General features: G+C 39.7%; 1 protein-coding gene across 3 annotated transcripts in view; it reads right to left on the bottom strand.

The window, feature by feature from the left end:
- The window catches only part of TMEM181 (transmembrane protein 181), a 36581-nt gene extending 24696 nt beyond the window's left edge, over window positions 1-11885 (bottom strand). The window contains exons 1-2 of one of the 3 annotated variants that reach the window (XM_081941256.1): window positions 11604-11885; window positions 826-929 (exon numbers count right to left, since the gene is read on the bottom strand). In XM_081941256.1, the coding sequence (XP_081797382.1) occupies window positions 826-929; window positions 11604-11734 (235 nt within the window). In that variant the 5' untranslated portion in view covers window positions 11735-11885. Of the gene's footprint in view, window positions 1-825; window positions 930-3135; window positions 3288-11603 lie in introns of those variants that run through there. The other 2 variants (XM_081941257.1, XM_081941258.1) reach the window with 2 other exon arrangements.
- Between the last annotated feature and the right edge of the window lie 207 nt (window positions 11886-12092).

Genomic DNA, 12092 nt, shown 5'->3' with positions numbered 1-12092 from the left:
GAAGACAGCTGAGAGGGTCACAAATGACCTGACCCCAGAGGTTGCAATGGTCGTAAATACATGCTAGTTGCCAAGTGCCTGATTTTGCTCACGTGACCTGGGGATACTGCGATTGTTGTAAGAATGAGGACTGGTCACAAGTCACTTTTTCAATGCTGTCGTAACTTTAAACAGTCACTAAATGAATGATCGTATGGAGTGCAAATTCAAGATGGGGGAGCACATTTGAGGGTCACGGGTGACTTCATTTCTTGAAGGTCACCAACTATTACTGCTCTTAAAACATGTATCTTTCAGTACAGTACATTGCAACTGTTCAATGTTACAATGGCACTGAAAAAAGTCACCCACAGCTGTTTTTCGCTTACAACCATTGCAGCATTCCCCATGGTCACATGATCAGAATTTGGACACTTGACAATTGGCTCATATTTATGACGGTTGCAGTGTCCCCAGTGTCATGTGACCCTCTGACAAGCAAAGTTAATGGGAAAGCCAGATTGACTTAACAACCGTGTCACTAACCTAAGAACTAAGGTGATTCACATAACTCTGGCAAGAAAAGTTGTAAAATGGGGGAAAACTCACTTAAATGTCTTGCTCAGCAATAGAAATGTTGGGCTCAATCGTGGTTGCACATCAAGAACGATCTCTAACACCTAAAATTCATTTCTCCATTTTGTATCAAGATACAAACAAGGAATATCTTCAGTGGTTTCACTGTTATAATAACATAATCACAAATGTAGCCAAGGAACAGAATAAGAAGCAAGAAAAAAAAAATCTGGAAGAAAAAGTGAAAAGTGAAAAAGTGAAAAAACTTACCTGCAATGCCTATTAAGACTGTCAAGCCAAAACAAAGGAAGAATACTACAAAGACCAAAACAAAGTGACGCTTGGAGAGAGTATATAATCGCATTGGAGCCAGTCTGTAAACAAGGAGAAAAATATTAAGTTACAGGTAAACATACAGCAGCAACTTTATGTCATCGGAAGTGGGAGTGCTTTTTTCTTCCAGATAACCAATTCCAAAATTAAACAGAATTTCTGTCTAACATATGTGGCCATTAATTCATGTTTTTGAAGGGGGTTTTTTGGACATCACTTTGGAAGGGTTTGCATTGTTTTGTTTTGTTTGTTTGTTTTATTGGATTTATATGCTGCCCTTCTCCCAAAGGACACAGGGCGGCGTACACCATTAAAAAACACATATTACAAAGCTAAAAAGGAAATTAGAAAAAATCCAAGAAACAAATCGAATTAATATAACACTAACATTTTAAAAATTGGTTAAAATTAACTGGCCATGCCGGCTTGCTGGAAAAGCCAACTTTTTAGGGCGCGTCGGAAGGACCGGAGGTCGGAGATTATGCGAAGCTCCGGGGGCAGCTCATTCCAGAGGGAAGGCGCTCCCACAGAGAAGGCTCCCCCCTGGGGGTCGCTAGCCGACACTGTCTGGCCGACGGCACCCTGAGGAGGCCAACTCTGTGGAATCGCACTGGACGGTGGGAGGCTACTGGTGGGAGTAGGTGGTCTCGCAGGTACCCTGGGCCTAAGCCATGGAGCGCTTTAAAGGTCATAATTAGTACCTGGAATCGCACCCGGAAAACAACCGGCAACCAGTGCAGCGCCTAAAAGGGGTGTAACATGGGAGCACCTAGGTACCCCCATGATAACCCGCGCGGCTGCATTCTGGAGCAGCTGAAGCCTCCGGGTGCTCTTCAAGGGCAGCCCCATGTAGAGAGCATTGCAGTAGTCCAGGTGAGAAAGGACAAGGCCATGAGTGACTGTGCATAGAGCATCCTGATCCAGGAAGGGGCGCAACTGACGTACCAGGCGAACCTGGTAAAAGCCCCCCCCCCCTGTATTAAAACAGTAGCATATTCTTATCAAATGTATGTCAACCTTTGGAAATGTATAGGTACTTTATTCCTGATTTACATAAAGCAGGCTGTTCTTGCATGATAATGTAATGTAACCAACATTTAAAACACACTTATATCTAACCTTGCCTATCCCCAGCATTAATATGACTTTGCGACTAAGAACTAACAATGTTTCATTCTGCATACAAATACAATACAAAAAAGGAAATCAACATTCAATATGTCTCAATCCACACTTTTTAAAAGCATCCACAATTTTAATAAAGACATAAACACAGCTGCTCACAGATTAAGTCCCTTCCTCCCACGTCAGCAATAGAGAGAGAGAGGAAGAGATATTTCCTGGGGCCTTGTTTCTAAAATTAAAGTTGACACACCTCATAACTCCCAGTGAAATTACATCTCTTGACTTGGCAATCTTATCCCAATTATAAATCAACAAATTACAGACCGTTTTACATAAGACAAGCTATTGCTTTCTGATTATCTTATCACATAAATTCTGCTTATCAGTGACAGATTAAGCTATGGCTCCATTCAAATCTTTTATGGAAGTCGAAAACAAAGCTATTTTCCATCAGCTAAATCAGGGGTCCCCAAACTTGGCAACTTTAAGATTTGTGGACTTCAACTGCCAGAATTCCACAAGTCTTAAAGTTGCCAAGTTTGAAGACCTCTGAGCTAAATCAACTTTTTTTCAACCCGGTGCTCTCCAAAGGCATACTATGTAGATGAGCATTTTTTTTCAACGTCAGTCGCTTTAAAACGAGTGAACTTCAACTCCCAGAACTCCCCAACCAGCATGAGGGATTCTGGGAGTTGAAGTCCACACGTCTTAAAAGTTGCTGAGGTTGAGAAACACTGCTGCAGCATCGATTAGGATCGCCCAACAATCTGGACAGTATCACAAGGAGGGAAGATTGGACCGGAGCTACCAAACTGCTTTTAACGACCCTTGGTCTGAGCCTTAATTTCCTCCTCAACCTCGGAACCGGCCACGAAATCCGGCCGGTATATTTGCAACGTAACCGGAGCACATCAGACGGGGAAAGGGTTTTGCAAAGTCTGGCCTGAATTACGTACAGTAGGATGGGAGCAAAGTTGCTAAGCGAGAGCCACGCAGCGTTGCGGACGCATCTGCAAAACGCCCCCTCTTTCCTCCCCTTGACTACATCGCCCTCCCCCCTCGGAGCTTCCCTGGGAAGCCCCCGTTGCGTTCTCAAGCGCAGCCCCCACCCCTCTAACTTACAGCTCCATGTCCAGGCTGCGCATGCGTACCAAGGCTCCTTCACCTTGCCAGCATGTCGCCTTCAGTCCAGGAGCCGCTCCACTGCCACCTGGCCCGGTGGCAGCACCGCCCGCCAGCTGCTCCTACTACTTCCGCGTGCGTCAGCCGGCGCCCCAGCCCTCCTCCCGGCTGAAGGGACAGGGCGGGAAGAGCCCCGCCCAGCCGCTCTTTGGGAGGAAGGGAGGGGGAAGCAGCTGGGCTCTGTCAGGAAAGATTTCCATCGCTGCCCCAGCCTTTAAAACGATTAAAAATCTCCCTCAAGCTGGTGCGAAATTCTGGCGGCTGATGGTCCTTCAGTTATTCTGAAGGAAGTTATTCTAAGTCTTCCTTGACAATCATAGGCTTCACACACGAAATCCAAAAGAAATGATCCAGAATAACAGCATAGCAGAGTTGGGAGGGACCTTGGAGGTCTTCTAGTCCAACCCCTCCCCCCTCCCGCTCAAGCAAGAGAACCTACACCATTCTGGACAAATGGTTGCCCAGTCATTTCTTTTTTAAAAAAACCCTCCAGTTTTTTTAAGCACCCACAACTTCTGGAGGCAAGCCATTCGTTCCACTGGTTAATGGTTCTTCACTGTCAGGAAATGTCTCCTTAGTTCTAGGTTGCTTCTCTCCACAAGGCAATTGATTGACTAATTTTATTGATTAGATGCTATTAAGTAGGTGCCAGTTCTTAACCAGATAGATTTTGTCCATGACATTCTGTACCCAACCTAGTCCTTCAGCACTTCGAATGGCACACCCATTGCTCCTGAGCCCATCCAACCTGGTGCAGGCCATCCTTTTTTTGCCCCTTCCATCTTTCTCCTCATTACAGTCTACTTCTCAAGAGAGCTGATTTTTTGTATGAAATGCCCAAAGAATGATAAATTGAGGGTGGCATTTGTGCCTCTCTTTATTGATTTGTCCTCTGACCTCCTTATCTGCTGTCTTGACTATTTTTAATATTCTCGGGGTTTTCCAACACCAAAGCTCCAAAGCATTGATGCTTTTTTCAAATTCCGACTTGTGCTTCACCGGGGAAACAATTCCCTGCAGGTTACTGATCTTTGTAGCTATAGATACATTCCAGCATTCACTGATGTTGACTCTAAGGTATTACAGATGGATTACTTCTGTGTTTGTTTTGTTTTTGTTTCTTTATGTTAGTCTGTGACTACAATAAAGATCATACTCATATGAATAGCTTTTCCAAGGCCACCTTGGCTATTCAATTGGTATTTATCCCAGTCCACTATTCCATCTTGTTTGAAGGCTTTCATCATTGTTCCACTGTCAAAGAAGTTCCCTATCAATAACCTCAACGATTACAGATCTGTGGAACTCACTGCTATCATTATCAAGTGCTTTGAGAAATTGGTCTGCCGGGACATCATTTCTGGTCTTCCGTATACATTTGATAAACACCAGTTTGCATACAGAGCAAATAGATGTACAGTGGATGCTGTAGCCGGCACTCTTCACACTGCTCTGACCCATTTGGAACAGCCGGGGGGGGGGGGTATATGAGAATGCTTTTTGTAGATTTTAGCTCTGCATTTAACTCAATTTTTCCACATAGACTAGTGTCTAAATTTATGGATCTTGGGCTTTCTTATTCAATCTGCCTTTGGATTATGGATTTCCTGTCTGGCCGTTCTCAGAGGGTCAGATTAGGTAATCATATCTCTTCAGCCCTTATTCTTAACACTGGTACACCACAGGGTTGCATGTTGAGTCCCTTACTCTATACTCTTTATGTACATGACTGCAGATGATACAACAGTGGTAGGACTCATCTCCAGGAGGGATGAGTCTGCCTATTAAGATGAGGCAGACCAGTTGCTTTCTTGGTGTGGAGACAATAACTTGGTCCTTAACACCAATAAGACTAAGGAGCTTATAATGGACTATAGAAGGAATAGATCAGACATTGCTTATCAATGGAGACCAAATGGAGCAAGTGGCCAGTTTCTGGATGTTATCATAAAAGAGGATCTGACCTGGGCTGCTCACATTGCAGCACTGGTCAAAAAGGCCCAGCACAGCAATCTGGAGCTGACGTCGCGACGACGTGACGTGCAATCTCGGGGCTCTGAGATCGCAGTCGATACTTCTGCCGCTGGACGGTCCATCTGGACCTAAACTGTCCAAAAGAGACAGTGACAGGGAAGCGTATGTCTTGCTGATCTCAGGGACATTGCAAAGTCCCTGATTGATCCAAGAGAATCTCTTCTTGCCGGCGACAAAAAGTACAGCCTCAAGCTGCTGAAGTTGGGACAGCTCTGCAATGGGAGGAAAGCGGAAAGAGAAAGTGTGTCCATCTGGTGAGGAAATTTTATTTTTATAAAAGACTGCCCCAAAAAGATTGAAGTTAAATCAAATTGAGAAAGAGAAGGAAATAAGTGGTGGAATTAGCATAATTGGACAGTGTGTTATCTTTTTTAATTTTTTTCTATTGATGGAAGTTTTGCAGATACTTTTTACTTTTTAAAGTGAAAGTCTTGGATTTTCTCCTTCTATTTCTTTTTTTAATCTATGGATTAAATATTTTCCTTTATTTCTACAATATTGGTTGGGATGGATTTTTTCTTTTTATTTGGTTTCTTTTAAGAATTTTATTTCTTTTAAGCCTGAAACATAAAGAAGATTTAAAAGGTATATAAAGAAGGTAGTAACCTGAGAGGGAGGAGAAGTTACACTGTCACTTGGAGGTTGGAGATTGAGACCTGGAAACATTGCTTTTTCTTTTTTCCCTTTGACCATTTTGACCTTGCACTTCAAAGGCTTCAGCTTGTTTATAAAGAAGGGCATGGATTGTTTACGCAGGTGCCCTTTGGATGTTTGTTGCTAGCTGGAAAGAAGTGATAACAAAGATTTGTTTTTAAACCAGAGTGGCTGTGTTTATTAATTGGAAGGATGACACGAATTCAAAAAGAAACCATATGTCAAAGATTATTAGATTATTAGATTATTAGAAACAACAGAGAGAATTGAGAAGAGATGGGAAAATATTGAAAATATAAACTTTGATGTGGCAAAACCTGATGGAAAAATGGAAGATACTCAGCAAATAGAAGATATTCAGCAAATGGAAAAAGTGGAGGCTGAAGTCCTAAAAACCCAGGGTGGAAATGAACAAAGAGGCAAATAACCGTGGATATTGACAGTGAACTGAGTGTGACTGGAGATGGAAAGAATGGAATAAGGAAAGGGAACATAGATGGAAAGGTGTTTTACTACAGATTTCAAGTAATAGAAGAAGAAAGAGAAGAATTGATGGGTTTAAGGAGAGAAATTTTGATCAAAACATTACTGATAACCAAAAATAAACTGATTAAGGAAGCTGATGAAGGGTTTCGAGATTTTACAAGATATGTAATAAGCAACAAGTTGCGAAGAGAAGTCCAAACAAATTTGATTAAGGAAATAACCAGAAGATCAATTCCACAAATGGCAAAAGAAATAGGACTACACTATTACTGGAAAGACACAGGTTGAGATATGAAAATTAATAATAAAACACTAGTTAAATTTAGTTAAAACTAGAGCTCTATGTTAAAAATGTAGTGATAATGATAGTTAGGTAAATAATTGATAATGATAACAATGTATATATATATATTGGTTTGACAAGAAGAAATTTGGTATAAATTTTTAAAAGGGGGAAAAAGTAAGTTAAATATAGTCAAACTATTGCTAAATAAATGACTGATAATGATAATGTAATAATTTGTATTGATATGATAAAAGGGAAAATTGGATATAAATTGTATACAATGATTAAGAAAAGAGGTTTAAAAATTTTGTCAAAATTAGAGCATTATGTTAAAAATGTAGTTTTAATGGATAAAGTTAGATAAAGGATAACAATGTGTATATATATAGATATATGTATGTATGTATGTATGTATGTATGTATGTATGTATGTATGTATGTATTGGTTTGATAAGAGGAAATTTGGTAAATATTTTAAATGGTGAAAAAAAGGGGGAAAAGTAAGTTAAACTTAGTCAAACTATTGTTAAATAAATGACTGATAATGATAACAATGTAATAATTTGTATTGACAGGATAAAAGAGAAATTGGATATAAATTGTAAACAATGATTAAGAAAAGAGGTTTCAATTTTTTTTGTTATTAAATATAATTAATTTTTTATTTTGAATGTGTTATAAAGGTATAATGTGGTTAGATGATATAGAAAATAGATAAGGGAATGCCACTATGTGGTTTTGTTTTAAATTTTGGAATGTTTGTTATAAAGGGACGTTAAAATAACTATAGTCATATGAAGGATGAGGTATGATGATAGCAATATATATAAGTATATGTGATGTAAAATAGATAATTTGATATGAATCAGAGGTGATGACTGTGGAAGAGATGCACAAAAACTCTTTATAACCAATTGACACACTTTTTACAATTTGTAATGGAGGATGATTTTGTTTGTTTTTTATTTAAAAAATTGAAAAAATTGAAAAAAAAGGCCCAGCATAGATTATACTACCTGAGACTACTCAGGAAGCAACAATGAAAAACTGTTCTACTGCTGCACCATAGAGAGCTTTACTGCACCTGTGTATGGTTTGCCAATTGCACAGTGGCAGATAGGACAGCGCTCCAGAGGTTAACATCATTGGCCAGAGGATCATTGGTTGCCCTCTGCCCTCTTTGGAAGAGTTTTATAGCTCCCGCTGCCTTAAGAAAGTTCAAAACATTCTTAAAGATCCATCTCATCCTGGGTATTCTTTTTTTTTTGAACTATTATCATCTGGCAGACAGTACAGGATAATAAAAACAAGGGCAAATAGGCTGGAAAACAGATGCTATCCCAGAGCAGTAGCTCTATTGAATTCTACTGTATAGTGCAATATTAATGCAATATCAGGGGTTTCAATTCAATTGTATGGAATGTGAAGGATGTGTGTTTTTGTTTTATTTTTATTTTTTAATGTATAATGTACACTGAAGATGGCACTTAATTTTGTTGTATGAGGTGCAATGAAAATAAAGTAAACTAATTAAAGTGTCAACCTGCAGTATATTTCCTGATTGCTGGTTCTTTTACTCTTAATACCCAATCATAAAAACCAGATGTTAAGGACCATATCAGCATCTTCATTGTCAATTCTAGGGCTGGTTTCTTTTAATTTTGTCATTAGTCTTACCTTATTTAATCTTATTCAGTTTTTTGACTGTGTACCTTGATTTTTATCACAAGAAGTTCATTTGCATGTTTTCAACTATCAGAGCAGTATCACCACCATAGTGCATGTTACTTAAGTGTCCTCTTCTAAGTTTAAAATTATGCTTCTTCCAGTTTTGATTATATGCCATCAAGTCGTTGTCTCTTTAAAACAATAGATTTTTTTTTCATATCTTCCACCATGCATTCATCGCCTTGCCACTGATTGTCCTCTTCTTCTCTTTCCTTCCACCTTTCCAACATTACAGCCTTCTCCAGAGAAGTAGACCTCAATAATTATTTAACTTTTTTTCTTTTTATAACCCTGTAGTCCCTTAATTCGGAGTAGAGTAAGGGCGACTGGATGTAGCTGAACATTCTCTGGCCAGATGCTCTTCCTGGTGCCTTTATTAAGCATATAATGTTGAATAAATTAGGGAATGGATATACCCTTGTCTTAATCTTTTGCCACCTGGAGCCCATCTCTATTGCCATGTTCTGTATATAGCATGGTTTCCGTCCTGTCTGAGGTTTTGAAATTAAATATTTTGGGATTCTTATTTCCCTAAAGACTTTCCACAACTTCATATGGTCAACACAATCAAAGGCCTTTTTATAATCAAGAAAATCAACTTTAATAACAATACCAATAGCATTTGGTCTTATATACTGGTCCATTGTGCTTTACAGCACTCTCTGGGTGGTTTACCATGTAAGAACTATTTGCATATTGTTCCCAATAATCTGGCTCCTCATTCTACTGACCTCAGAATGATGGAAGGCTGAGTGGATCTTGAGCCTTGTCAGGATCGAACTCCAGACTTTAGGCTGAATTTGCCTGTAGTACTGCACTTTAAACTCTGTGTCATCAGGGCTCTTTAACATTAACTTTTAACATTTAAACATTATTCTTTCTTTCTTTCTTTCCTTATTTATTTTATTTTATTATAATATTTATTGGCTGCCCAAGTGGCCATAGAGTAACTCTGGGTGGCTTATACTCATAAAAATATGTCTATACATGTACAATTAAAACATAAATAATTAAAATCAAACCTAAGGATGCATGGGGAGGGTGGAGGCGGAGTGGGGGGAGGTGGGATCTGTTGTTATCTAGCATGCATGAGCTATAATATCTGTTTCCTCAATGCTTTCAAAAACTAGCTTGAACCTCTGGCGTTGCCCTTTCTGTGTAGGTCTCTAATCTGTCTCAGATAATTCTAAACATTATTTTGCTGGCATGTAAAATTAAAGATATTTTGTTGTAACTTGTACTCTGCTAAGTCTAATTTCTTTGTTTGTGATTTCTAGAGTGTTCTCTTTCAATCTCTTGTCACTGTTAGTTTATATGAATATGACTTAGAATGTTACATATACTACCTTTAGGTTTTGTAAACTATGATTTCTGTTTATCACAGTGTGTGAAACGTGTCAGTGGAGGTTATTTAATAAACCATAATTAAGTCAAGGTTTAGTGCAATTGTAAACTTGTCTCTAATGTGTGAAAACCTCCCATGTTTTCACTCTTGATGATTTAATGGTAATGTAAATCAACTGTAAAGGAAAACTAAAATTGCTGTCATTGAGATGGGCTATAATAACAGATCCTTGCAATCCTGATTGTGTTGTATCTCCTCTCCTTATGCTTCAATGAATCTTGATAATATTCAGAAATTTGAACTGTTTCTGAATAGCATCTAGTCTTAAAATATGGTTCAGGCTCTTTTGCCTAGGACATGGCTCTTGCGTATTTCTTACTCTCTGCAATAACTGCCTAAAATAATTGATTTTGAATAAACTGAAAGTAAGTAAGTAGATACTTTAGGGACTAGATGAGTTATCAGACTTCTGTTCTCAAAAGGTAAGATGCCCAGTATTGCATACAGTTGTATACTTAGTTGAGGGGAGGCTGAGGTGCCAATTCCTTTTTTCATCTTAAGCACGACAAGCAGCAAGCTACTTTTGGGTGCAGCTACATCTCTAGAAAATATTACTATATTTTGGCCAACATTAATACTCAGCCAATACAGAAGTTCATTGTATTAACATTCTCAAGACTGAGCATTGTGGGGGTGGGTGGATTCTTTCTTTAAAATATTACAGTGTGATCCTTTTTAGAAAAAAAAGGATCAGGGTTTCACTGATTGGAGAAATCAGGATTAATAGATGAGTCCATGGCACAGTTAAATCTATATCAATAAATATATTTATAAATAAATGTTAATATTAAAATTTTATTATAAGGTAATATAAGCTAAATTTTATTTTAAGGTCTTATGATTAAGCATAAAAATAACTATTGATTCACTTGCAGTTCCCACCAAGAGTATTATTAATGCATTTGGTTATTAGAGATTTTGTCCAATGGAAGTGGAACTTTGTCTCCAAATCAAATATTCCTTCCCTGGATGTCAGTGAGAGAGCAAAGAGGAAGAGAGAACTTTTATCTCCATCATGACACCTTGGAAACTTTTGGATAAGGCTGACTTCTGCAAGAGATACATAATTCTAGTTTTCCTGTATCATTTTCTGTCACATAATTTTGATGCACCTATTGGGAAGTTAAACCCCAGCTTCGAGAATGCACATTCCTTCAGGATAGACAAGCACAGACAGAACTCTAACCTGGGGTTATCATCCAAACATTTTAGATAAGGAACATATTTTTCAATCACCATCAGGGTTCAAGAAATCTAAGGAAGCCTTCCCTTTTTAGGGAATATTTTAAATCTTCAGTGAAAATGAATTAACTCAGCGGGGAGAAATCGGAGCTCTTTCCTGACAGCCATTTTGTAATGAAAGGGAATTGTTTTCATGATACTATAATCCAAAGCTTGACACGAGGACCCTGTTGCAGACGCCATCTCCCACTCACCCCCATCCTGACCAAGGAGGGAAGACTGCGCAGAATGAGAAAAGCTCCTTGAGCATACGATCTCGCCTAAATTGCTCATTGATGCTTGAGAATTTGGCTGATGTCACGCTAGTCATTTCCCCCTGGACCTTGAATAGAAGAGCCTTTTCCCACAGGCCCATCTGCTCATGCACACAATCCTCTTAGGGAACATTTAAAAAACTCCTGCTCTCAGCCTGGCCTTTGCTAAAATGGTGCACCCCAGATGGGTGGGATGCGGGGAGTGAATGGCCCACCCATCTGGCACCCCAATATTCTCCCTAAGCTTCTTTTGCCTCCCTTCCAGGATGATTCGGGGGCACAGTTTGCCCAGCACCATTCCCTCGCGCTCTCCTCTTACCTGTAGTAACGATCATCCTTGTAAGGAGTGAGATCTTCTTTGATCTCCTTATAGGTCTCTTTGATCCTTTGATAAATGTGCTTGAGCTCTCCGCAGAGGGGGCTTTCAAAAGCGGGATAATCGGCCTCCATTCCGCACCCTGATATTAGAAAGCTCTCCTGCTCCAGCCCCTTGACGTCGGCCCCTTCCTTCGCTCAGCCATGAAGACCCCTTATTCCTGTGCCCCCTAAAGCTCTCCGGGCTGCCGACAGGGCCATCGAAGGCCACAGAGACGATCCGGGAAACTAGCGCTGGAATAAATCCGCCTCCCTTGTGCTTCTCCCTCTGCCTCGGTCGCTCCTTCTCACCGAGTAGAGCGCCGCCCCTGGCGCGGAAAGCCGAGGCTCGGCCTGCACTATCTCCGGGCGCCGCGGAAAGAGGGACTTTTGAAAGAGAGACAAATGGAAACAAGGCTGACAAAGGCCTCGCTAACTGAATCGAGAAAATTAT

Source organism: Natrix helvetica (genome assembly GCF_964273705.1).
Source record: "Natrix helvetica genome assembly, chromosome: 2".
Classification (NCBI taxonomy): domain Eukaryota; kingdom Metazoa; phylum Chordata; class Lepidosauria; order Squamata; family Natricidae; genus Natrix; species Natrix helvetica.
Note: the sequence above shows the minus strand (reverse complement) of the source record. Positions and strands in the feature narration are given on the sequence as shown.